Genomic DNA, 27,722 nt, shown 5'->3' with positions numbered 1-27,722 from the left:
CTAATTTCTGTCACAGTGAAGTAGCCCTTTGGAAAGATAGATAAAATAATACTGTACAGGCATTAAAAAGCATAAAATGAAGTAGCAAGCTTAAACTAACAAATACATAAAAGAAAAACGACATAAAAAAAGCACGGCACTAAGTCGGAAAGTCTTGTTTGATGTGCTCCACTCTGCAAATGTCACTGTACACCAGAAGATAAAGCAGGGATCTGTTTATGGTCCCATGGAATCCAGTGCCAAACTCTCACAGGAGCAGGGAGATAAGATAAAGCTTAATTTTTTTGTGTGCGTGTATTTTGGTTGTTTGTTTTTTGGTTTGAGGTTTTTTTTTAAAACAAATGCAATACTTCTTTTTCTTTTGCCTTTCCACCTATAAAGTATGAGCGTTTTCTTCCTCTCTTCTCTTAAATCTCCACCAAAAATAAGTGAATCAAGTTGGATATCTATTATAACTATCTCAACATTTGCTATACTTCTAGACTTGTTATGGCCTAATTCTTCCCCCTTATCTCTTCACAAACCCTTGCCCGATTTGTCTATTTAGACAACCTAATTGAGAACAGAGAGGGATCTCACAAAAAGGAACACTTTGGTATGTATTTATTGCTGGTGTTCCAGCACTATGCAAATATAAATATTTCTCAAAACCAGTGACTAAACTAATACTTGGTAGCCTAACTCTGAACAGGACACATAAAATTAATTCCATTTAAGTAAGCTGAAAGAATAGAGAGGCAGAATGAATCAGCTGTGCTGGGAGGCATAACATTATAGTTCTAGGTTAAAGCAAAGGAGGATTGGGCAGAAGGGGTAGGAAATGCTTTAAGAGACCTGCATAAACTTTCCTTTCTCTGAAACCTCATGGCCCTGCTGAAGTGCAAGTCCTGAAAGTCAATCTGATAAACCATAACTTATCCCACTATTAATCCAAATATAGCTGCAGTAGCAAGAGTTTTATTTTGGAAACATTTCAGCAAGAACATCTCTCAGGAGTCAGAACAATATCACAAAGCAATAGACAGACATTGGTGGCACAGCTTCAATATGAAATGCATCCATAAAAATTTCCAAAAGGACTGTAACCTGTGCTTTAAAGTCTGAGAAAGCTTATAAAAAGGAAGTCCTGACACACTCCTGAGGGTTTCCCTGTGGTGTCTGCAAAGTATCACCATATTCATATTGCAGGATCAGGGCCACAGCTGGAAATTATAAGCGTAAGAGTAAGGGCTGTGATGACGCTCAAGACTGACAGGGCACATCTCAGGAAAGGTGTTCTAAAGAGACAAACCTTAAGAGAAGGAGAGTGGAGAACAGGAGAGGCACACACAAACACTGAAGAAAACTAGCCATTTATCACACAACAAAATAAAATATATACAGAGAGCATCTGTTTTCATTGTCAGAGTGGCATGCAGATTGGACTGCAAGAAACCATTTTGTAGCCATACTACAAGATAAATCTCCACATGTGATGGACTTCGCACCTTGTCTTTGCCTTTTCCTACCTACCACAGACAAGGAGGATTCCTGTGCATTCCTTGACATAGACCCTATCAGTACAGCAACGTCTGGTTCTGCCTTTAGTTTGACCCCACCATCGTTTAGGTGAATTTAATACCCCAGCACTGAAACTGCAGGAATGCTATTGTACTGAAAAGAGGCTCACAGAGCTTGTGAAGTCTGGCTACATCCAAGAGGAACAAAAAACCTCTTTCTATGAGTGTAACTTTCAGCTGAATCAGTGTCTCTATCACAGCTTTACTGGTCCTCGTAAGAAGAGGAATTTATAAGTAGCTCTTCTACATACTTCTGAACAACATTACCACTGGAAGATGTGGAGGGTCACTCTACACAATGCAACAACTCTATACTACATGTGACAAGTTGCCTTTGCAACCGCAAATTATCTCAGGGACAAATGACTCTGAAAGCATGCCTCATGAAAACCCCCAAATTAGGGGACATGTTTAAATGAGAGCTATTGGCTTCAAAAGGAAGAGTATCTTGCAGATATGGAGAGCTGCACAATACGTAACTCCGGGTAACTTCTGATGTGAAAGTTTCTTAAAATTATACAAGATCAGCAGTACTACAGCAGATACTTTATACTTATGATGTAGAAAGAACACTAAATACCGTATTTGCATGCTTATTGACAAGTCGACAGAACTGCCAACTATTCAGTCCAGACAGTTCATTAAGCAGACAAGCTGTGCAGTTTGCCAGGGCAACAAATTCAGAAAGACAGTATTTCTAAAGTTTTTACTTCAATTACATTGATGCAATTCATAGGAGAATTTTAAGACATGCTAGACAATATAACTTTCTAATGAACACAGGAGGAGGATGTTGACCAAGTGTGGTACTACTCCCCAAGGAGATCTTCTGTTTAGTTAATACAGTAAAGAGATAAAGAAAACTCCTCCAGAAAATCAGAGAATTTTGAAATGTAACACTGATGTTTTTGGAAAAAAAAAACAAACTGTAGGTCACGAACCAAACCATCTCTGTTTCCTAGGACTGTTGAAGGGCTTTGTTTTCTTTTATTGTATCATCATAGATTGCTTTTGGCAAAGATTAACCAGTCTACAAACAAACCCTCGGTTTTGAGCTGCTTTACTGATTCACATTAAAATGTCAAGAAAGCATTTCCCCTTGTGATGTTCCTACTGTCTTTTATCAGAAGCCATTCCTTCTGAAGAAATTATTTTGCCTATCCTTGGTTTTTAGATGTTGAACACTATCAGACTCCTTCAGCTGATGACTCAAGCCAATTTGGACTATCTCCTCTGCAGGGTTCACAGCAGGTTCAAGTATTTTTCGTAACACACTGCTTTTTCATCTATTTCTTTGTCTGTATGCATAACTGCAGCACGGCTAAAGCACACTGCACATGTGGTCCAATCCAGTGTGTACTAAAATAAATGGAAATTACTGATTTCAGCGGATCACATGTCAGACTATTCCTTGAAATCCTTATTCACTATTCCCTTTTCAAGGGGAGTATTACAATTAACTGAACAGAGTTGGCAGCATGAAGAGTGTAAACACAGGCTACTTGATTCAACATGAAAATATTGAGAATGGGGGTAAATACATGTAATAATGATAAAATTCGGATGTAATTAAACACCAAATTAATTAGCTAACTACTTTAAAACTTCTGTATCATACAGGTGACAGAAAGGGGGTGAGGTAAAAGGAGAAAAAAAAAAAATAAATGTTTACTATCCATGCTTGAAAGAGGTATCACATGTCCTCCTGGTCATGATCCCAGACCAGGAATACTAAGCATTAACAAGTCAGCGCTCTCCAGCGCTTTTCAGCTTTGTAGTGCTGATTGTTATCTGGATGTACAGACGTCCTGTACAGACATGCTGTATCTCAAGTGAAGGTCAGCAGCCAGGATTAACTGATAATACAAGCAGGAGCATGAGACTGAATAATCAAGAAACTGTGTTGAACAAAAGACTTTCAAAATGCTAGCACTTCAAAACAATCAGATGTCAGGCAAGAACTGCCTCAATTCAGTTTACACTCATCATAGCAAGAGTGGGAGCTTGTGCAGAGGCAGATACACAAGAAGAGAACAAGGAAGTCTAAGAGACAGACAAAACTACCCTAGGACTGTGCTGTTATCATCATGTTGTTGTTCCCCCCCCCCCCCCCCCCCCAGCATTCCTGTTCGCCCCTGAAGGCAACAAACACATTAAATCACATGACAGGACTCAGGTTCATGCCTGTACTAATCTACAGCTTTACTTCGCACATATCACTGTCACAGATAGCCCAGCACTGCAGTCACTGTCTGAAATTTCTAGGCATGATTGTCGTAAAACCATTGAAAAGGAGGACTGCCAAGTTTTAAGAAGTTTCTCTATGGAATTGGTAAGCAATAATTACAAGGGGGGTAGTCAAGACTCATTGATCACAGGAATTTCACAAAATCAGAAGTTTGATTTTCAGTCATTGTTCTCTGTCTTGAAAAATCACTCAGCACAAAATAAAAGATATTTAGCAATATATTTTACTGAAGTAAATAGAAGTCTTAAAGATATCTCATGCAGGTATTATTTTTATTTTTTTGCAGACCACTGCAGGAGAGCTCTAGAGGATCTTTAACATAGCAGACAGAATTTAGGCTCCAAATACTACTACTTCTTGACAGGCCCAGACTCTTTGTTGTGGTTTAAGCCCAGCCAGTAACTCAGAACCATGCAGCTGCTCGCTCACTCCCTCCTTCTTCCTCCTCCTGCTCCGGGAGGGATGGGGAGGAGAATCGAAAGAATGTAACTCCCCCGGGTTGAGATAAGAACAGTCCAGTAACTAAGGTATAACACAGACCACTACTGCTGCCACCAACAATAATAATGTTAAGGTAAATAACAAGGGAAGAGAATACAACTGCTCACCACCCACAGACTGATACCCAGCCTGCTCCGAGCAGCAATCTAGCCCTTCCAGGTAACTCCCCGCAGTTTGCGTACTGGGCATGATGTGCTGTGGTATGGAATACCCCTTTGGCTAGTTTGGGTCAGGTGTCCTGTCTCTGCTTCCTCCCAGCTTCCCCTCCTCCCTGGCAGAGCATGAGACTTAGAAAGTCCTTGGTCAGAGTAAACATTACTTAGCAACAACTAAAAACATCAGTGTTATCAGCGCTGTTCCCAGGCTGAAAGTCAAAAACACAGCAGTGCACCAGCTACTAAGAAGGAGAAAAATGACTGCTACTGCTGAACCCAGGACACTCTTACATGTGCTGTATGCAAGTTTACCCTCACATCATTATTAGTTTACCATCACATAAAATTTGTCAAAATTGCTAACTAATGTCAAAGACCATTTAATGCAAGCACAGCTGTGACCATTTCTTACATGTTCTAGAATACCCTTGGATAGCCAACCAGGCAACACTCAAATTGTACTCATGGAGCTCCAGGTTTAGGGAACAAATATTTAAGTTCGTAAATAAATCTAAATGTAGCATAGTGATTGCTGAAGCAACAATTCACCTAGATTAAATTCTGCATTGGAAGAACATTATCAATGTTATTCATGTCTTTGTGGCAAGAAAAAAAACAACACCTAACTTTGTATTTCAGGACAATTCTGGCCTGCTGAGCTATTGTCACCTTTAGAGACCAAATATGTGGGTTTTTTTCTTTTTATTCATACACACATGTAGGTGGAAAGATCGATGTATGTGTGCATGTATATCTCTGTGTATATAATATTTTTTCAGCATTTGAGAGAAAAGCAATTGCTGACTTAAGATCATGCACAGAAGTCTGGTGAACAGAGGGCTGCTTCTGAAAAACCTGGAGTTTTGTTAGAAGGTGTTACTGTGACTTTTTAAACTGACTATTCATATTTGCATTCCCGGTAACTTTCTACAACAGGAATTCTCCTGCTCCTATTGTTGTGCAGCCGAACATGCTGAAGAAAGAAAGAAGCTTTAATTAGGGAGGGAAAGAAAAAAAGCATAGACAGGTTTAAGAGTGTTGTAAGTGGAAGTGGATAAAATAGTTCTGCTTATCTACAGGCCTTCCTGAGCAATGTTTTTTAGTAAACATGCCTCTAAGGTTAATTAATTTATTTCCACTGAAATCAGGAAGTACTGAGCATACTTAAAATGTCATGCCACATACACAAGCCAACTCTAGCTAGCCAATTGCCACAGGAGTACTTAGAAAGTATAGGAAGAATTTTTGTTACATGAACAAAAAGAAGCAGCGAACATCTCACCTCTGAAGCAAAGATATCTGGGATGAAATTAATACCCTTTTTACAAGTCAAGTCCTTTCTACAATGTTAGTTTGGAAGATCAATATCAAACTAGCTGTTACTTTAAAAATACCATATCAAGTAGGAATGTTCCTACTTCAGGAATCACTTCCATGAACACTTTCTCTGCTATGATACCTGGGATGCTTCGAGCAGACTCCAAAACCTCCAAACATTAATAGTGTTTATGTGCAAGTACCCTCCTCTCTTTTATTAACACTGAGCTATAACTGAATGTCACAAGTAAGGGGCTGTGTGAAACTGAGCTACAAACTAAGCGATCCTGTTAAGGGTACAGACCTGTTCCACTGCTCCTTTACTCTAGGCCTGAGGAGGTAATCTATGCCGCTATTTAGCAAGCACGGATTACCTAGTTCTGTTGAACACCACATGAAAAAGCAGCCCCCTCTACATATTGCCTGTCCTGCAAGAGCTTTCCTTTTCCACAGAATCAAAGAAGGGACATTCTGTAAAGGGCTACAAGACAGCATTAGAGCCTGCTACCAGTAGGCCCTAGCTGTAACCTGGTACAATGTTGCTTGATACAAAAAAACCCCAAACCAACACACCCAACCACACCCCCCACACCCCAAAAATCAGATTCCTGTGCATCTTTAAAAAACAGTTCTATGTAATTACACATTTGATACATAGTTGCATTCAAAACACAATACTGAGTTAGTATGTATAGATAAGTAAAATATGTATAAACTGAAAACGCAATAACGACTTAAAATATGTATAAACTGAAAACGCAGTAACAACTTCAGTTTAAAAAGCTAAACACAACCTTTCCCTCCTGAACTTACCAAATACCATTATGTTCTAACTCTGTGAAGTTCCCAAGGTAACAGAGCAACATCTCTGACAGATTAAATTAGAACTTGAACAAATCTTAACAGTGTTTAATTTACCGCTGTTGCTATGATCATCTCTAGCCAGTGCCTAAGAGGAGACAGCGAAGGGGAGGACAACGAGGGATGTCCAGGAGAGCAAGGTGTGCTCTAGAGGGAAACACGCACACAGAATGGCAGAAGCCATTCAAGCAGCTACTTCAATTTACAGAGGTATCTAGCAATAGCCAAAGTAATTTTTTTACTTGAATGTAATTTTTTTGGCAAACAAATTATCAATATTGCTGGCCAATTAATTAAATGGATATGAATGTTACTTTTTATTTCCCTTCTATATGTACTGCTGCTTACTGAGGTTTTTCTTCTGCCATTACCATTATGAAGAATAGACAGAGTCTTCAAGTTATCAGAAACTAATTACATCACTTTTATAAAGGCATTTTTCAAGTCTAAATTTTGAATTTTCAGAAAAATTAATCAGGAACTCTGATTAAAATATGAATAAGATTATATAAGTGTCAAATTTTTCAAGTCACTGTTCCCATCTCTTTCATAATTACCTCTTTACTATAAATGGTGCATGGAACAATATACTACAGAAGTATTTTAAAGAGTATACTTTAAGAGTATTTTAAAGCATATACTAAAACCAAAAAGGCAGATAAAACTAAATCAGAAAATTTACTTGAATGAGGAAAAGCTCTGCTGCCAAAGCCTTTGCTAAATTTGGCTCTAAAAGTTCATTCTAGTTACAGAGTGTAGTTACAAGAGGCTAACAAAAAACTTTATCCTAGATGATGAAGTCTTGGGAAGCAATCCAATTCCAAAAACTTTACTTCCAAATGCAGACTAGCATGGGGCATACTCCATAAAGAAAGCCTTATCTAATACAGGATTTATGCACCTCTAAGTTAGGCATAGTGAAACTTCACTCATAGGCACTGGCCTCTGGAGTGATATAAAACTTGCTGGGTGAGAAACCTGGAGATGTTTGTGAATTTTGGGCAAGAGAGAGTCAGGCACCCCAGAGGAGCTAGCAAAATCCCCAGACATTAACCTGGCAATAGGTAGTTGAAAAAAACCCCAAACAAACCCAAACCTAAAATAGCACTGACAGAGCAACGAAGACTGTCAAATACCCATCCTGCTCCATAGTCTTGGCAGACTCAGAATTATGAGCCCAGAGTTTCACAGTTCTCTCTCAAACGAAAGAATCAACAAGAATGCTTTGGAATTGGAAATGGAAGAAATAGTGCTTAGGCTCACACTTTGCAGTATGATATACAGCAGAGCTCAGGATATAAGTTTATGCTACCTGGACAGTCTCTACACTGATTGTTCTAAACAACCCGACAATGGATTGGCTGTAAAAGTACCAATGCAGTCCTAAGAACAAGGAGGAATATCTAGTAGGATGGCTCTATCCTGAAACTAACTGGCCTAGCTGTCATCTGCAGTGTGGTATTGGTGCATGTGCTCTCTCTGTCTGGTTCACTGACTTTCATCAGTTTAAATGTGGTAATGTGTGGAAATTTAAACAGAGGCAACGAACTCTTCTGCATAAACTGGCAAAGAGCTTGGTGGCCAGTTCCCTTTTCCTGCAAGGGTAAAAAAGTGTTTTAACATCATCAGACTAAGCATCCTAACTAATAAGCTATATCACATGTGGCTTCTACTCCCATCATGCTTCAAAAAAAAAACATGACAAAGAAGCACAGATTATTTTGACAGTGTGCTCCAAAGACACTGACCTCTGCTAGATCTCAGACAATCCAGAGGCTAGAACTGCTGAACACACAAAAGCAATCTCTCCCACTTAAAATTCAAAGATAGAAATATATTATCTCATCACAGGCTAACACCTGCTGGTTTTGCTGTGGAGTACTCATTCAAAAGGAGGAAGCTTTTGTTACCTACACCGGAGAGAAGTCCGGCATTGCCAACAGACATGAAGCAAATTTGAATAATCCAGATATAAAGGGTCATATTGAACATTACACAAAGGAAAAAGGTCATTAAATATTCAACAAGCTCTGACATTTCATTTCCAGTAGTTGTGAATATGAAGAGGAATCTCACATCAAGTCCCAAGCAAATAAGGGGATTACGAAATTACAAGCCAACATTTCAAAAGAGACAGCAGGGTAAAACCATCACAAATCTCCTTCAGAGGCTTTTCTTCAGAAAATTTTATTATCTTTTGAAAGTATTTTAATGGGTGTCTTGGTAACAGAAGGCAGAGATCGCAGAATTACCGAATGCCTTCTATGCATCAGTCTTTACTGCTAAGAATGGCCCTCAGGAGTCCCACACCTCAGAGGTTAGAGATGAAGGCTGGAGAATGGAAAACTTCCCCTTGGTTGAATAGAACTGGGTTATGAATAGGCTAGACAGACTTACACCCATAAATCTATGGGCCCTGATGGGATGAACCCAAGGGTACTGAGGGAGCTGGCAGATGTTGTTGGCTCTGCTGCTCTCCATCATCTTTGAAAAATTCATGGAAATGGGTGAAATGCCTGATGACTGGAGGAAGGCCAAGGTCACTCAAAAAGGGAAAGGAGGACCTGGGAAACTATCAGTCAGTCAGCCTCACCTCCATTCATGGAAAGGCGACTGAAGAGGTCATTCTGGAGGTCATCACCACACATGTAGAAGAAAAGAAGGTCATCAGGAGTAGTCAGTGTGGATTCACCAAGCGTAAATCTTGCTTGACTAATTTTATAGCCCTTTAGGGTGACATGGCAAATCAGGTCAACAAGGAAGAGCAGTGGATGCTATCTACCTTGACTTCAGCAAGGCTTTTGAGACTGTCTGCCGTTAGACCCTCATAGGTAAACTTAGGAAATGTGGGTTACATGAACAGACAGTGAGCTGGTGTCGTGGTTTAAGCCCAGCCAGTAACTCAGAACCACCGCTCACTCCTCCCCTTTCTTCCCTCCGCCGCACCAAGAGGGATGGGGAAGAGAACTGAAAGAAGGTAAATCCCACGGGTTGAGATAAGAACAGTCCAGTAACTAAGGTACCATATTAAATTACTACTACTACCACTAACAATAATAATGATAAAGGAAATACCAAGAGAAGAGAATATAAAACTAAAACGGGAAGGAAAAAAAAAATCCAATAAACACAAGTGATACACAATACAATTGCTCTCCACCCACCAAAAGATACCCAGCCCAACCTGAGCAGTGATCTGGGCCTCTCGAGTAACTCCCCCCAGTTTATATACTGGGCATGATGTGCTGTGGTATGGAATACCCATTTGGCTAGTTTGGGTCAGGTGTCCTGCCTCTGCTTCCTCCTGGCTTCCCGTGCCCGTCCTCGCTGGCAGAGCATGAGACTGAAAAGTTCTTGATCAGAGTAAGCATTACTTAGCAACAACTAAAAATATCAGTGTGTTATCAGCACTGTTCCCAGATGAAAGTCAAAACCAGCACTGCATCAGCTACTAGGAAGGAAGAAATTAACTGCTACAGCTGAAACCAGGACATCCATATCACCAGTAAAGTTTTCTTGGTTTTTTTTTAATCACAGAATCATTGGGGCTGGAAAGGACCTTTGGAGATCAGATAGCCCAACCCCCCTGCCAAGGCAGGACCACGTAGAACAGGTTGCAGAGGAATGATTCCAGGTGGGTTCTGAATGTCTCCAGAGAGGGAGATGTCACAACCTCCCTGGGCAGCCTGTTCCTGTGCTCTGCCACCCTCAATTTAAAGAAGTTCTTTCTCATGTTGAGGTGAAACTTCTTGTGGTTTAGTTTATGGCCATTGCTCCTGATCTTGTTGCTGGGCAGTGCTGAAAAGAGTCTGGCACCATCCTCCCAGCACCCGCCTTTGAGATACTTAGACGCATTAATGAGATCCTCTTCCAGTCCACTCTTCTCTACACTAAACAGGCCCAGCTCCTGCAATCTCTCCTTGTAAGAAAATGCTCCAAAGACCTGATCATCCTTCTGGCCTTCCACTGGACCCTTTCCAGTAGCTCCTTGTCTGCCTTGTACTGAGGAGACCAGAACTGGATACTGTACTCCAGATGTTGCCTCACCAGGGTCATAGAATCATAGAATGGTTTGGGTTGGAAAGGACTAATCTAATCCAATCATCTAATTCCAACCCCCTGCCATGGGCATGGATGCCTCACACTAGACCATGTTGCTCAAAGCTGTGTCCAACCCGGCCTTGAACACTGCCAAGAATGAAGCATTTACCACTTCTTTGGGCAGCCTGTTTCAGTGCCTTACCACCTTCACAGAAAAGAACTTCTTCCTTACATCGAACCTGAATTTCCCCTGTTTAAGTTTAAATGCATTACCCCTTGTCCTACTGCTACAGTCCCTGATGAAGAGTCCTTCTCTGGTATCCCTGAAGTCCCCCTTCAGATACTAGAAGGTTGCTATGAGGTCCCCATGCAGCCTTCTCTTCTCCAGGCTCAACATACCCATACTACTACTGCCACTAATAATAATAATGATAAGAGATACCCCTTTGGCTAGTTTGGGTCAGGTGTCCTGTCTCTGCTTGCTCCCAGCTTCCCATGTCCCTCCTCACTGACAGAGCATGAGAGACTGAAAAGTCCTTGATTGGGGTAAGCACTATGTTGCAGCAACTAAAACATCAGTGTGTTATCAGCGTTGTTCTCAGACTAAAGCCGAAAACACAGCACTGCACCAGCAACTAAGAAGAAGAAAAATAACTGTTACAACTGAATCCAGGACGGGTGGATTGAGAACTAGCTGAATGGCAGAGTTCAGAGGGCTGTGATCAGTGAAGTAGGATCCCGTTGGAGGCCTGTAGTCAGTGGTGTTTCCCCGAGACTGATACTGGATCCAGTCTTGTTCAACTTGTTTATCAATGACCTGGATGAAGGGCTAGAATGTACCCTCAGCAAGTTTACCAATAATACGAAGCTGGGGGGAGTGGCTGATATACCTGAAGGCTTTTGCTGCCATTCAGTGGGACCTAGATAGGCTGGAGATTTGGGCCGAGGTTCTCAATGACTTCTTTGCCTCAGTCTTCACCAGCAAGTGCTCTAGCCCCACCACCGAAGTCTTGGAAGGCAGATGGAAGGACTGTGAGAATGAAGACCTTAAGCCTGCTGCAGGAGAGGATGAGGTTTGACATCATCTTAGGAACCTGAACATGCACAAGTCCATAGGACCTGATGAAATCCACAGGTCCTGAAGGAGATGGCAAATGAAGTTGCTAGGCACTGTCTATCATATCTGAAAAATCGTGGCAGTCAGATGAAGTTCCTGAAGACTGGAAAAAGGGAAATGTAACCCCATTTTCAAAAAGGGGAAAATGGAAGATCGAGGGAACTACAGACCAATCAGTCTCACCCCTGTGCCTGGCAGGATCATGGAACAGATTCTCCTGGAAACCATGCTAGTGCACATGAAAAACGAGGTGGCTGGTGACAGCCAATATGGCTTCACCAAAGCCAAATCATGCCTGACCACTTTGGTGGCATGCTATGATCAGGCTGCAGAACTGATGGATAGGGGCAAGACAGCTGACAGTGTTACCAGGACTTGTGCAAAGTGTTTGACACTGTCCTGCATGACATCCATGTCTCTAAACTGGAGAGACATAAATCTGATGGATGGACCACTCGGTGGATAAAGAATTGGCTGGATGGCCGCATGCAGAGAGTTGCAATCAATGGCTCAATGTCCAAGCAGAGACCGGCAAGAAGCGGTATCCCCCAAGGGTTGGTGTTGGGACCCATCCTGTTCGACATCTTTATCAGTGACATGGACAGGGGGATTGAGTGCACCCTCAGCAAGTTTGCTGACGAATATAAGCTATGTGGTATGGTTGATACGCTGGAGGGAAGGAATGGAATCCAGAGGGACCAGAACACACTTGAGAGGTGGCCAATGCCAACCTCATGAAGTTCAACAAAGCTAAGTGAAAACTCCTACACCTGTGTTGGGGCAATACCAGGCACAGCTACAGGCTGGGACTAGAAGTGATTCAGAGCAGCCCTGCAAAGAAGGACTTGGGGGTGTTGGCCGATGAGAAACTGAACATGAGCCAGCTTCAGTGTGTGCATGCAGCCCAGAAACCACCTGTGTGCTGGGCTGCATCAAAAGAAGCATGACCAGCAGGTCGAAGGACATGATCCTGCCCCTCTCCTCTGCTCTCGTGAGACCCCACTTGGAGCCTTTCTGGTGTCCTCAACATAAAAAAGACATGGAGCTGCTGAGCAAGTCCAGAGGAGGGCCACGAGGATAAGCAGGCTGGAGCACCTCACATATGAAGCCAGGCTGAAAAACTGGGTTTGTTGAGCCTTCAGAAGAGAAGGCTGCATGTGGACCTCATAGTAAGGAAGACTGATGGGGCTCTGGTGGAGCCATGTCATGACATATAGATCTACTGAAATCTGTCAAGAGTCAGCCGCAATGCAGATAAGCATGATATAGTTGATAAAATATACTCCTTTTGAAAAAAGTATTTTGATAGAATCCCTCATCAAAAACTCTTAAATTAGCTAAGCTCTCATGCAGTATGGGGGAAACACCTCCTGTGAATAAGTAACAAAACAGAACACAGAAATCGAAGAGTAAAATAAAAATGATGGCTTTTTCAGCAAGCACCTCAAGGGCCTGTTCTGCAGTCAAGAAAAAAAAAAAATCAAATAAAATAGGAAAGAACATGGTAGAGAATGACAACAAAAAACTCCTAAGGAGCAAAGAAGAAGATAATTCAGATATTTAAATATTTAAAACTATAGATAATTACTTGGAGCTGTTTACGTTTCCTTTTACAACATGAAATACACTTTCAACTACTTTTTTTTAGCAAGTAGGATTAAATGTTAAATCAAGATCACATGGCTTATTCGGGCTCTGGAAACGTTTATAAATCTCCAAAACAAATTCTTGTAGGGCTTGGTCTATGATGATAACTGTGAGAGCTATTTTATTTTTATAGACTGTTGCTAAAGCACTGGTGGACTAAAAATAAATTCTGTCAAACAATGATACTGTATTCTCAATCTATAACAAATAAATGCTTTCTATAGATCATCCAAATCAGGAGAGTGAAAATGAACTGTTATTTCTGAGAAATAATAAATAAGGACTTTGTAAAGATAGGATTCAGAAATATCTAGAGCTATTAAGACACTGGGTGGAGGGGAGGTAAGGCATGAATAACAGCCTTTGTTTTGAATGATACATAGCATACATGTAATGTTCTCTAGTTAAGTGTTGGATTGTTCACCCACTGCGAGCTGGGTTTAGACCGTTGTGAGACAGGTTAGTTTTACCCTACTGATGATGTGTTGTTGCAATAGTAATCCTGCTCAGTACAAGAGGAACTGCAGGTTCAGACCCCTGGTGCATGCACTTGGCTGAGGAGCCACTGGCGCGAGGCTACCATCTATGGGCTTATGACTGAACGCCTCTAAGTCAGAATCCCGCATAGACGTAGCGATACTGCAGCGCCGCCAGCGCCTCGGTGGGCTCACGATAGCAGTCGCTCGAGACTGACCCAGGAAACGACAGTCTTGCTCAGAATATGTGGGTTAAAGCCCTTCCTGAATCTCTGGTGAAGACAGGCCTTCCTCATAGGAGAAGGAAAACTCCTATCTTCAAACCCAGGCTGATGGAACTTGTCTAGACTTGTAAGGGCTTCCATCTAACAGAAGGACACTCTTACAAAACCTATGACCTGTGGACTTTGCTGTCACTGTCCTAGCTAGCTAAGCCATGGCAGTTAAACCTCAGGTGTAAAAGGTGGGGCCAGTTCTGTGCAGCTGCGCCTCACCTAAAACAATCCACTGTGCAGGCTGGAAGAGCTTACTCTCACTTGTCTGTACGGACAGGTGAGGGTCGAAAAGGCAGGTGACAAGGTGCATGGGAAGCTGCAAATCCAACCTTGCATGCGGGTGGACCAGCGCATGGGTCACTCAATATTACTCAGGAGATGTCCTGGTCAGACACTCCCTGATTGCCTAAGCACCCTTTTCCAACCAGATTTGGATATCCCACATGCCCTTGGTCATCGTGTTTGTAGTAAACGTGGTTAAAGCCTTTCCCAAATCTTCACTCGCAAAGCCAAGCCATCAGTGTTCACTAGTTAAAAAAACTTATACTGTAGTGTAATTTTCTAGATTGGCTGTAGGTTTTTTGTAGTAATGTTTTGACTTACTGTGCACACTCCGTGGGTTTTGCCCCTCTAAACTTTTCAACTTGAGGGCTTTTCTGAATAAATCGATTTCACTTGTTCTGCTCTTCTGAAGCTCAGGGCCTATATGTCAACAGCTGCTAACTTAGCTGCTCTTGAGGTATCAAATATAACCCTACAATGATCTCTAGTGAATGGTCTCTACTTATGACCCAAAAATTCACTCTCACTTGAGATTTAACATTACAGAAGACTCTTTGTGAACTCTTCTTCAGTGTGGCCAGTTTTACTATTTAGATTTTGAAAATGGTTTCTCTAGAATTTTTCATTTTTCTATTTTACTTATTTTGCAATTTTGCAGTATTTCTGAGAAAACTACTGTTAAGTCACTGGATCTAAACTTTTCATTTGAAAACTCCTAGGATCTGTTATCTGTTATCTCCCTGTATTCTTAGTCAAAGCAATCAAATCCTTAAAGCAAAATTTCCAGTTGATTACTGTTTGTATGAATGCAATTAAAAGCTTTTTTTTATTTCTTTTTTTCACCCTGAAATTCATTGCAGAAATTAATTCCAAAACTTCAGGGAGTGTTCCAGGCTCTATCAGCTGAAACACTATTGATTCTACAGAGTAAAACCTGAAAAGGAGAGAAAAATTATAAATATCTAATTGGCAGAACAAAATACTGCTAAATCATCTCCATTACACACATGTCTGACAACTCCAGAACCCCAATGACATTTTCCTACTCCCTCCTATCCAGTTGCTTTAAGATGAAGATTCTCTTGGGCACTCCTTCCTGCTGCCAAGAACAGCTCACTTTGCTGTGATGGTCAACGCGTAAACTCATTAAGAGAGTTTACTCATCAGAGTGCACAACTCTCCAACTGGTACCAACATGTAACACCATTTAAAAGTCATCCACCAAAATGGTGAATGCATTCAACTAAAGGAAAATAAGGTCTGTACAATTGTGCTCTCCCTCTCATACATGTATCTAACTTTACCAATGTCAGTAGCCTTCACTATTTCATTGTTTTTTTACTAATTTTTTGCTGTAGTTCAGATTACATAGTGCCAAACAAAGCATGGTGAGGAGAAGATACAATCCACAGTTCTCTTGATATCATTGAGGTCACCTGGACGAACATAATACATCATCAGTGCAAAACACAATCTTCTCAGTGAATCAAAATCCACACTCAAGATTGGCTTCTAGAAAGGAAGAACAAGCAATCTGAAGACTGCATCAAATCCTCATATTATCTGGAAGTGGGAGCAAGGTAAAATTTTTCCTTTGTTTCTAAATGTAATAGAATTTATAGGGTAATAGCATAGCGAAAAAAATCAAAACACAAACAAAATGAAACAAAACAAAAAAACTCAAAAAAAAAACCCAAGCAAAAAACCCCAGACAGGCATGAATTTGATGGCAACAGACCACTGAAAAATACAAATATATTTCATATACTATTTTACATTCATCCTCCACTGTAAGTGATGATCAAAACAAAATACCAGTTAAGTAAGAACTGTATTTATGGAACACCCATAATTCTATTAGTCACCTGAATGATTCCAATAGACCACAGCTTTTAAAATATGGCTTTATCAGCACAGAAAGACATGTAATATCACTATAATGGATTATGGATACTTTGCTAAGTTATTACAGATCAAGTGAGATAGGTCAGTTTCTCCACTGTTCCTAATCATATAACCAGCTGCACAAACTATTTGTGGCTATTTCACATCCACGGTCCACTAAACCCTTTAGCCATTGCTTCTCTTCCTCCTTCTTTGAAAAGAAACAGAACTGAAATACTCTGGGTGTTAACACTGAGTATATTAGAAACGTATCTGCAGCTGAAGCTGCAACAAAGATGAATAAAAGGGAAACTATTCACTGAAAGGCTAGAAGAAAAACATCATTATTTAAAAGTTACTATGTACAACACGCTGTTTATCAAGAGATAAAGAGATTAGACAGATTTATACTTTATACTCACTTCATACTGAGCCCTATAACATGTGATAAGCACCACCTGTAGGCCAAAAGGCACAACTGATAAAATAGATTAGATATTCTGAAACAAAGAACATTCTGTGTCTCGCAGTCACTAGTTCAAGGCAGAATACACCATACTAGGAAATTCAGAAACACAGATAAGACCTTGAATGTATTTTGCCACTATAAAAAGCTCAGTTCTTTCAAATTAAGTGGCTTTTCAGAATTAAAGTTGTTATAAATCCCATATGGAAGACCATTTTTATTAGAAGATCTTAAGAGCAAGTTTGGATCAGCAGTGAAGACTAAGGGAAGAGGCAAGCTTTGGAAAAACTGCCTCAACTAAGACTGCCTAGTGCTTCCTACTGTAACACCACCTCTTCAGTTCTTACAACTTTAGCAAGCCATAATTGTTCAGGCTAAAATTTTCCACACTGGACTTTTGTCAATTTTGAGAGACATTTTTTCGAGTACTTTTAGTCTCTTCCAAGAAAGAGGCTAGGGAAAAACACACTGCTCTTCACAGATTAATGAATTCCACTGGCCCTTCCAACAGCTTGAGCCCACTAACGCTTCAGGAGGGATGGGATACTGAGTACAAATCTTTGCCAACCTCAAATCCTTTGCCAACCTCGAACCCTTTGCCAACCTTTGCCTCCTTAATTTGGCCAAGATCAAGCCTTGGTACATACTGCTAATTTATGTATGCAGAAGAAATTTTAACAATGCATTGATCACCCCATCGAAGCACTATGCAGGAGACACGCAAGCCATGCATGGGGGACATAAATGACTACAGGCAGACTGAAAGATGCACAAATGAAAAGCCAACATGAAACAGAATCAGTAACTGCTACCTGGGCACAGGAGGAGGGAAAAAGGGTAGTAAAGGTTGGCTGGTAAAGAAGAGGTGGAAAACCAACCGCAGGAATTTTACCTTGGAGAAAATGCAGGGAGGGCAACAAGCCAAGTTTGTGCATTCCCCTCAAGGACTGGAATGAAACCCAAAATTGCTGTCTAGCAGACAAATGGTGAGACTCAATATCTGCAGAACTGTAAGTAATACAGTTTCCACATTTTCCTGTGGATCACAGAGAAGATAACTACATACTACCCTGCTAAAATAATACCTTTAATTCAGACTACAGAGATCTGTTGCACTGGAATTTATCCATCCTGATAAAGAACAGCATCTGTTATTTTTTCAACATATTTAAAAAAAAAACACCCTAGGAATTTACAAATATTAAAACAAGTTGAAGAAAAATCAAAGACTGCAAAACCAAGTGCTGGAAGTCTTTGCACTTTTAATTAGGCTTTTCTCTGCATGAATTTTATGAGGAGCTTTTGAAGACAGGAACACATAAAAAACTAAACGGAAAAATGTCATTGTTTGAATGTAACCGTCCATGTCTTGAAATTAACTCGATACTGTCTCTGGTCATCCTCTTTTAATGTCCTTGCCTGTACCTATGGAGTTCCAGCAGAGCAGGCATCCCACAAAGCTGGCATGAACTAGAGGAATATGGGGGAACAACAGGAATCTATGTTACAGATTACACTGTCATCACTCTTGTACCTTTACTAAACAAAGACTTTTATCCCTTTAAGTTCTATCATGATCCAAGTGTATCTTGTAGCCTTCTGACATCTCTTCACTGTCTTACTCCTTCACAGAGGTAAACCAGCCTCACTCCCAGTGCAATCAGAAAAGAACACGTCTGCAATATTTAGGAAACAAACCCACATATGACTAATATTCAGTCAGTCCTTACCTCATTTGGTGGAACGACAGCAAATGGTTGGATGACAGCCGCCAGTGGAATACAAGCCTGTCTGGCCATATCTGAAGACAATGGGAAGCAGTAGGTAGTACATCGGATGTAACGAGGGCTGGCATGGCCTAGAACACCCAACAGCATGCAGAATGAAAGGCTGTTAAAAGGAATTTGGCTGCCTCAAACATAAACCATAAGAATCAAAACCAAAACATAAAGAAACAAGTACATAAGTACACCTTTCTTTTTTTCCCATGCAAGCATCTACCCATCTCTCTGCTTTATGTATATGTCAGTCCGTTGCCCCACCCTGTGGGTAAATCTTTTCTTGCTGTTTGAGTTTAAAGCAGACATTTAAACATATCAAGAAAAAAATCCACAATTATTTGCAATAAGAATCTCCAAAGAGATTAGTTTGAAACAAATCATATGTAAGATCTTAAAAGAAAATAACAGGGGTGAAAACCCCAGTGGAAATGTCAGCACTGTATATAAACAAATGCTGCAGACTGATACCTACTGTTAAGACTGCTCTAATGAGCTAGCTCTGATTCAGAAAATAGGGTATCTGTGTTAACATCACTATGCTCATTTATCTTGCAAAATACCGTATGCTAAAATCACTATATCATTTATGCAGCACACTTAGCTCAGTTTCTTCTGTGAGAAACTGTGCTAGGCACAGAAAGGCAACATTTCAGAAATCGGCTTCCTTATGCTTCTTTTTTAACCATCAAGCTATAGCTCTGCTCAGTTTCTTGAAAGGAATTTATTTCTTTGTTCATCAAAACTGCATTATCCCATTCCCAGATAATGCCAAAAATATCTTGATGTGTTTGCATATTTTATATAGTTTATCTAAACACTGATAAATTAATGTTGGACTAAATGATATCATCAGTTTAATCTGTATTAAAATATCAAGTCTGCTGTCAGGAGCAGCACATGGAATATTGTACTTCCAGGCTCTAGGCAGAGACAAAGGCAGATACATTGGCCAAAGGAAAAAAAAAGTCAACTAGACAGCTTGTATGCTGAATAGAATTTTCCATAATCCACATCTTAAAAGGTAACAGTGCTAGCCTCATTGCTTATTCTAGTGTCCACCTTTTAAAATTTCAGAAGAATCCAGAAAGTATTTTCAACTGGAAGTTTAAAACCTTGAAAACTTCTAACTTAGACAATTTGTCTCAACTATTCATATTATTTTAAAGGTCCGGAAGGGCAGAGGAGTTGTTAACCCAAGGCATAAGAAACCAACTCCCACTTCCCCATCCCTGATCTCTTCCCCCACCTCTTTTTCTTTAAAGGGAGTTGCCCATTTCATGTCTGATTTAGACTAAGTAGCGCTATTTTCAGATGACAAATTTGAGAATTTAGGTGGGTTTGTTTGGTTGGTTCTTTTTCTTCAAAATTAATTTGATTTCACCTAGATAGATTCCCAAATGAGTAACAAGGACAGTTACCTTGGTCATGGATTATGCAGTCTGTGGTGACAAGAGGAGGAACCTGTCCTCTTGTGTTTGTAGCATAGATCTGCCCTCCTCTAGAAGCCTTATCATTTTCAATTACTTGAATCTGATGAATAAGAAGCAAGGACAGTGTGAGTGGACAGTGCTACAAAGCAATCACAATTCAGGCTTCTGAGACACTTAACTAGAAAACTATACACACAGCTGAGCTGAGTTATATTTATAACTTACTTACAACTGCAGTTGCCTGTTGGAACTCAGGGATAAAAATATACATTGGGATGGATAAGACATACACAGTTAACAGATGAGTTATTTAGAGTAAGCATACTGAATGCTAGGACAAACCTTTTCAAGAGAGGCTGGCAACAAACTGAGGACAGTGATGGTGTAAATAAGTCTTTCTTACTGATTACAGCCTTCTATTTTCCCAGATCAAACTGAAGTGCAAAGTTGCTTGACCTTACTCAGATGCTACATATACCAGGTTATCTTTCGTATGACCATAGCTGTGCCAGCTGCTGCTCTCCATAAATGAATGCACAGGTAACTGATCAGATTGCAATGGTGGGAGGGGCTAGCCCTCATTCCTCCTGAGTAGGTTCCATGCACAGGGTGGTTAAGAAATAAACAATAATCTATATTGTAGATCACCCTCCTAGCTGAGCTGTATTTCAGGACTGTCATTTAGAAAGCAGCAATTTAAACCCCTGAAAAAAGCGTTGCTGGCCATCACGTAGTATTTCAACACTGGAGCTCAGGGGTTTCATTCTCTAGGTAAGACTACCTTGTTGTGAGCTTCCTCTTACAAAGTAAAGGAGAGCAATCACAGAAATTTTTATTAAAATGAGGCAGCTCTGATCATGTAGATATTTACTCTGGTTGAAGCCTACTTTATAGCAATATACAATGCCATGCCATGAAATGCTTATGAAGCTGGCTTTACTTCTGAACAAATTCCTCTCCTGTACACTTCTTCCCGTCCTTTCTGCACAGTCCTTAACCCTGTTTAAGTCTGATACTTTTCAGGATATAACTAAAGTTCAGTAAGGTTGCATTTTGTTACACACTGTAAACCAGATCACTGAGATGATACCGTTATTCTTCCTCTTCCCTCAAAGAAGCTGTCTTTTCAGAAATCTGGTTTAGAGTATAGCTGAACAGCTGTAAGAGGCAAGAGAAATGAGGCAATTTCTGAAACTGGCTTTGCCACTGCTGCTGTTTCCCATGGAATTGTATCTTTACACTGTACATGAATTTCTAATAATAGGAAGTTCAGAAGCCTCTGTTGGAAAGCAAACAGAGAAGAAAAACAAAATTAGTTGCATCGAATCTATTGATCATTGTCAAAGAGGTATTTCCTAACACACTGGAAACAATTAGGGGTTTGTAATTTTTTTTTTTTTCCCCAATGAAGTTTTTGTATTGCAATTTAAATATACAATACATTCCTTACAGAGCTTGTTATATCTTCTGTTTGATTACTTTTCCCTGCCTTGTATACTTATTGCTAATTCTTGCATTAGAAGGAAAAACATTTTGAACTAAAAAGGTCCACTGGCTGAAGAAAGCAAACCATTTTCAGAATTAGCTCTGCAGCAGATCAATGTACCATGGTATTATGCAGTTAACTGACCTAAATACATCATTGTTCTTGGAAATAATTGTTGACAAAGCCAGTATGCTAGTTGTCATAGATGTTTTCAGAGCATGTATCAACCTCTAACATACATTAAAAAATATAAATCAACAATGGCTCAGATAAGAAGAAAATTTATCTGGCAACACTATTGTAATTACATAATGTAAATATAACAAGAGAAATATACATGGTTATATTAGTTACTCATTCTGAATTAGCTTTATGCCCTTTACAGACCTTGACCCAGATCATGTTTCTTTTAAACATGTCATTTTGATCCTCTCTGTTCTGCTTACATAAACCTTTTAACCTATTTTAACATTGCTGTCATAGTCAAGGCTGTTTATTATACATGCATAATTGAAACAAGACATCAGCCCATGCTTTCATGCCAGACTTCCTTCTTCCCCCCACCTTTTTTTTTTTGATTAGACAAGACTGTATTACCCTTCTTATGCAAAAAAATACCATACTGAAACAGCTAGGAATGACTGACCTGTTAATTACACAGACACTCACTTCAGCTTTTTCATACAATGGCTTTTAGTTACATTTAACTTGAAAATTACTTTTAACGAAGGCCATTGCAGTTGTCATATTAACCTCTAAGTGATTATCAACACGAACTTTCTCAACATTTTGGGGATTTTACATCAAAGCCATCACTGGATGAAACAAAAAATCTTTTCTAGAAGGACAAAAGAATACCACAATTTAAGGAAGCAGAGCTGCTCCCTATAGACAGTGTCAGGGATTTTACACAAATGCTTTTTCCTCATCTTTTTTGAACTTGTATTCTTTCCTGTACAGCAATGCTGCCTCAGCAAGAAGTGGAAGATTCCTTCACCCAGACTAGCTTACAGTGTGGTGGTTAATACATTTCTCTAAGCAGAAAGTTCTAGGTCAAAGCTGCAGGACACAGACTGCTTCAAGACTCCCAGCTGAGGACCTTTCTGACCAGTCTGGATGACTGGCAGAACTAGTGTGTGTGCGCATCAAAATGTGTTTTCCCCATGAGTTCAGTGCTTTCTATTTCAATCAGCTGTTCAGTGAAGTTTAGACTGCTTTATTTAAGATAGACAGACACAACCATAACCTTGTTTTCTCTAACACCATTCTAAGAGACACTGCCTCACCAGTATTTTCAGGTGTGCATCAACAGCTGGAGCCTCTTCAACCTATATGGAGCTTAAGCATTAAGTATATTTGAAGCTACTGAAATCTTTACAAGGCTGCAACAGCTAGAAGGATGCTAAGGCAAATGATTCTAGTTGCCTGGAAAACTCCCAAAATCAAAGAGTGAAGAGCCTTTTGAGCATGGAACTTCCCACCATTTCAGTTTTGAGTTCTTGTACCTCTATTCTGCACAAATCCTGCTTTACATATCTGTTACAAGTTTAAGGCTTCAGACTTTCCAGAGTGAAAGGGAAAGGTGAATAGTTGCAGTGAATGCAAGTAATCCTTCAGAACTGCTCATCTTAGTAGGTATTCATACTATGAATTTATTTGACAATTCCTATTAAATATGTCCCATGTTAGATAAAGTACAAAGGCTCTTCAGGACTAAAACTACCATTATGCACTAATTCATCCAAAACTGACAGCAAAGAGTACAAAACTGCATTATCATTAAGAACTTGCAAAAATTAGAACACATTTTGTGAACGAAGCCATGTAAGTGCAATTTTAGGTTCAAAAAAAACCCAAACAAAACAAAACACAAAAAAACACCCCAAAAACACCAAAAACCTCAACCCCCCCCAAAAAACAACAAACAAAACCCCACCAACAAAAACAAATACAATATTAGTATTGTCATTCCTCTATCTTAAATGCAGCAGAAATCTACCTTCATAAAAACAACTGTGCCACCTTACTTACTGGGCTGGGAATAGAGTCAGGATCAAGCTTCTTCTGCTGTGGGCCTGAGAGCTGTGCTGGACCCCCAGAAAAAGCACCAGGAAAAGACAGCTGAGACCCTGCCATCTGAAGACCATAGTTTGCTGCAGAGTTACAAACAACAACTCATTTATCATAGAATCATAGAACAGTTAGGGTTGGAAAGGACCTTAAGATCATCCAGTTCCAACCCCCCTGCCATGGGCAGGGACACCACACACTAAACCACGTCACCCAAGGCTCTGTCCAACCTGGCCTTGAACACCACCAGGGATGCAGCATTCACAACTTCCCTGGGCAACCCATTCCAGTGACTCACCACCCTCACAGTAAAGAACTTCTTCCTTATATCTAACCTAAACTTCCCCTGTTTAAGTTTTAACCTGTTATCCCTTATCCCATCACTACAGTCCCTAATGAAGAGTTCCTCCCCAGCACCCTTGTAGGCCCCCTTCAGATACTGGAAGGCTGTTCTGAGGTCTTCACACAGCCTTCTCTTCTGCAGGCTGAACAGCCCCAACTTTCTCAGCCTGTCTTCATACAGGAGGTACTCCAGCCCCTGATCATCCCTGTGGCCTCCTCTGGACTTGCTCCAACAGTTCCATGTCCTTTTTATGTTGAGGACACCAGAACTGCACAAAATACTCCAAGTGAAGTCTTGTGAGAGCAGAGTAGAGGTGTAGGACCACCTCATTTGACCTGCTGGTTACGCTTCTTCTGATGCAGACCAGGTTACGGTTGGCTTTCTGGGCTGCGAGTGCACACTGCTGGATCATGTTAAGTTTCTCATCAACCAACACCCCCAAGTCCTAATCCACAGGGCTGCTCTGAATCTCTTCTCCACCCAACCTGTAGCTGTGCCTGGGATTGCCCCAACCCAGGTGTTTAAGTTGCATTATCAATTTTTAATAACATATTTTGCTATACAGTTCATTCTCACTCAGCTAAATGCAACTTCTCCTTCCCTTGTGTTTTCAGCATGTAAAAGATAAGGATCACTTTAGCTCATATGTACAGTCTGTGTTTTAAAGGCAAGTGTAAGACTTCAGTTCCAATGTTTGCAGGTAGATGTCAAGTAAGATAGTTAGTAGAGATTATTACAGCTACTCAAAGCCGACCATTACATTAGTGAGAATCTCTCCCCTAACATCAGTCAATGCAAACTGGTGTAGTTAGCTGGCTTTTTAGTTGTCAACATAACTGTTTTCCCTATCTATGTTAGGTGAAATAACTGCATTCAGTTACAATTCTTAATTGCTGCAAGGCATTTTTCAAAGCTACTTATGACAGACCACTGTAAGAGAGCAACCTGTATCTTTACAAAGTATAAGAAAAACACCTTTGTTTAATATGTTATGCCTTTAACCAAAGAATTGTGTTCCTGGTCCAAATTCATCTCCTTTTCCTTGTTACAGTCTGAACAGGGTGCTAAACTTTTGGTTTAGCATGGTCTGCCTTGAATGTACTGACTGACAATTTCAATCTTTCCATACTACAATAAGGTTACTAAATTTTCATTTTTCCAATTCAGCAGAACATCAACCATGAACGGTTACAATTACACACTGCATGTATATTTTGTTTTCAATTACATAAGCATCCTTCCTTACATTGCTGAGGATGATATCCAGGTGCTGAAGACTGTGCTGAAAGCTGCTGCAAGTACGGACTGGGGGAGACAGGCCCAGGGATTCCACCTTGTCTGGCTATAGGAGGCACCAATGGTTGAGCACAAAGGCCATTAAGATTATTTGCTGGTGGAGGAACCTGTGATCCAGGTGGTAAAGCAACTTGCTGTTGGGCTGGTGAAGGTGATAGTTGTGGACCCTGAAAAGATGCTGGATGCCCAGAAGACATGAGAAGGCTTGGAGTAGTGCCAGGACCTGAACAAAAAACCATGTCAGCTGAGTCAGAACCAAAAACCTACCACCAACTCTATGTGGAAGGTGTTCTGTTTTTTCTTAGTACATTTACAACATCTAAGCAGTACTGTATCCCACACTGACAATGCTGCATTATGGGGATTCTGAATCCCTGTTCACATAACAAATCTGACCTCGTAATTGAACTTTGAACTGATTCAGACATTCAATTTTATTTCTTTTGGCTCTATTTTCAATAAAACCCTGCAGCTGGGGTGTATGGGGAAAGAGGAAGGAAGCCAGCCTCTGGCAATTCTTGATCAGAATACACATACATCACAATTTGCTTTTGAAATAATATTTAATTTCATAATTCAAAAGAACATTCTTTTTGCTTAATAAAATAATAAATTTCTCTTATGTGGCATGTTTTTATTAGTCTGCCACTTGCATTTCAACATGACATGTTTGATGGAAGATAAATCCATTCTTTTTATCTTGTTTACAACCATCTCTGGTTTTGATGCTAAAAATGAAACGTGGGAATTATTTTGTGCAACTGGTGAGGAACAGTTTGTTGGTTATAAGATCCAGATTCCAATTAGAATTGAGGACCCTGAAAGTACAGAGGGAGGGGATGTTTTGAGAGTTACAATCTATAAATACTTATTACTTTACGAAACCTACATGTTTTAGTCATATTTCCCCCTTAAAGCCTACAGAAACATAATTTTCAAGAAAGCTAAAACAATAACTAAAATTAGGCTTGGAGCAAAAGGACCAATGTATTAATATACAAATATTGAAATGCATCTCCCGTCAGACATGTTAACTGAAAAAAAAAAAAAAATTAATCACATGCAAAACAAGCTCAGGTACTTGCTGGTCCAGTAGCTTTACAAGCTGTGAGTTTCAGCACTCTGTCAAGTTAGACCAAGTCAGACTTACAGCTAAGGAAAAATCGGAAGAACAAAACCCAACACAGAAGCAAAGTTGTAAAGAATCTGTCTTCAGTGGTCTGAAGGGTATGTCAGCCTTCCATGATGAGCAAGAATGTTATACTTTATATAGTTATTGCTGAAGGCAATATAATGAAGGCAGGAAAAAAAAAAAGTGGTTTGCTCTAAATAATATGAATTGCCATATGTGAAGTGCTCTAGAGGTGGCGCACCACACTTCATCCTGTATAAAAAGGTTTGAGTTAATTGTGAAATGCAGTTCAGTACATCAAGGTGAATCAGAGTATAAAATAATCTAAGGTGAAGAACATCTTAGTTTTCACAAGCAATCATACAAACAGAAGGTCAAAACCACGGTAGTTATACAGGTTTCATTCTAGTCAAGTCACCAACTCATAAAGCCAGGGTAGGGACAGCAAACTTCTATCAGCGCAGCCTGCACTGAGAAGTTCACCTTCACACATATCCTACAAAGATATTGACCACCATAATTTCCACTCCTTTTAAATAAAATGGCAAATTTCATCAGGAAATACTCAGGAAAAGCAGGTATAACCAGTGTGTTAGTAGTGGGAAGTGATTTACATGGAAGAATCACATGATCCCATCTTTACCTCATGGCTTAGGTTTGAGATGTTTTAACCTCAAAATAAAGGCAAATAAACTTAGATTAAAAACTGAACTACACTGGGACAAAAAAAAGAATAAGATGATAGGAAAAAGTCAATCAAATCACATAAAACTGATTACCGTAGCTATTTATCTGCATACTGTTGAGCTTGTTAGCAAGTTGTGTTGTAGATGAAGTGGATGTAGTATTTGGGTAGGCTGGTTGTGACTGATGACTGTAGGGAGGATAAGAAAGTCTTGAGTTGCATGGAAGTGGAGGGCCTTGAAACCTAAGGGGAAAAATTACTGCAGTTATGCAAAAGATTAAATCAACCAATCATAGGGTGGTGCTGAAACAACTAATTAGGACAACCAAACCCTTAAGAGAGCTTGCTCACATTCTGCTCAGAACTTGTACTAAAATAGTCATGAAGCACACAGAATTGTACACTTGTTTAAAAAAAAAAAATGAGATGTACATGTTTATTTGCATACTTGTTAGAAACAAAGAAGAGCAAGCATGCTATGGCAAAGAGACAGTGGTAATTAACTACATGAAAGCTTGAAGATTAAGAAACACAAGCTTCTGAACATATCGTGCTATTCCATCCCTTTTCCATGCTTATAAAAGAGGACTCCCTACCAGGGAGGGGTAAGAAGATTAGGAGAAAAATCTGTGAAGAGAAGAAAATGAGGTGAGAAACTGTTTCCTCTAGT

At 40.0% G+C, this 27,722-nt stretch overlaps 1 protein-coding gene across 4 annotated transcripts in view; it reads right to left on the bottom strand.

Moving 5' to 3' along the window:
* Positions 1–27,722, bottom strand: part of SEC24D (SEC24 homolog D, COPII coat complex component) — a 55,623-nt gene that overhangs the window by 21,905 nt on the left and 5,996 nt on the right. For all 4 annotated transcript variants that reach the window (XM_057429910.1, XM_057429912.1, XM_057429911.1 and 1 more), the window contains 5 exons: positions 27,147–27,295; positions 25,186–25,458; positions 23,558–23,679; positions 20,029–20,140; positions 18,560–18,687 (listed from right to left, as the gene is read on the bottom strand). In XM_057429910.1, coding sequence (XP_057285893.1) covers positions 18,560–18,687; positions 20,029–20,140; positions 23,558–23,679; positions 25,186–25,458; positions 27,147–27,295 — 784 coding nt within the window. The remainder of the gene's footprint in view (positions 1–18,559; positions 18,688–20,028; positions 20,141–23,557; positions 23,680–25,185; positions 25,459–27,146; positions 27,296–27,722) is intronic.

This window comes from Pezoporus wallicus, unplaced genomic scaffold, assembly GCF_028554395.1.
Source record: "Pezoporus wallicus isolate ANWC-B61680 ecotype Strahan unplaced genomic scaffold, APGP_CSIRO_Pwel_v1 contig_5690, whole genome shotgun sequence".
In the NCBI taxonomy this organism is placed as follows: Eukaryota; Metazoa; Chordata; class Aves; order Psittaciformes; family Psittacidae; genus Pezoporus; species Pezoporus wallicus.
This window is presented reverse-complemented; position numbering and strand designations above follow the sequence as displayed.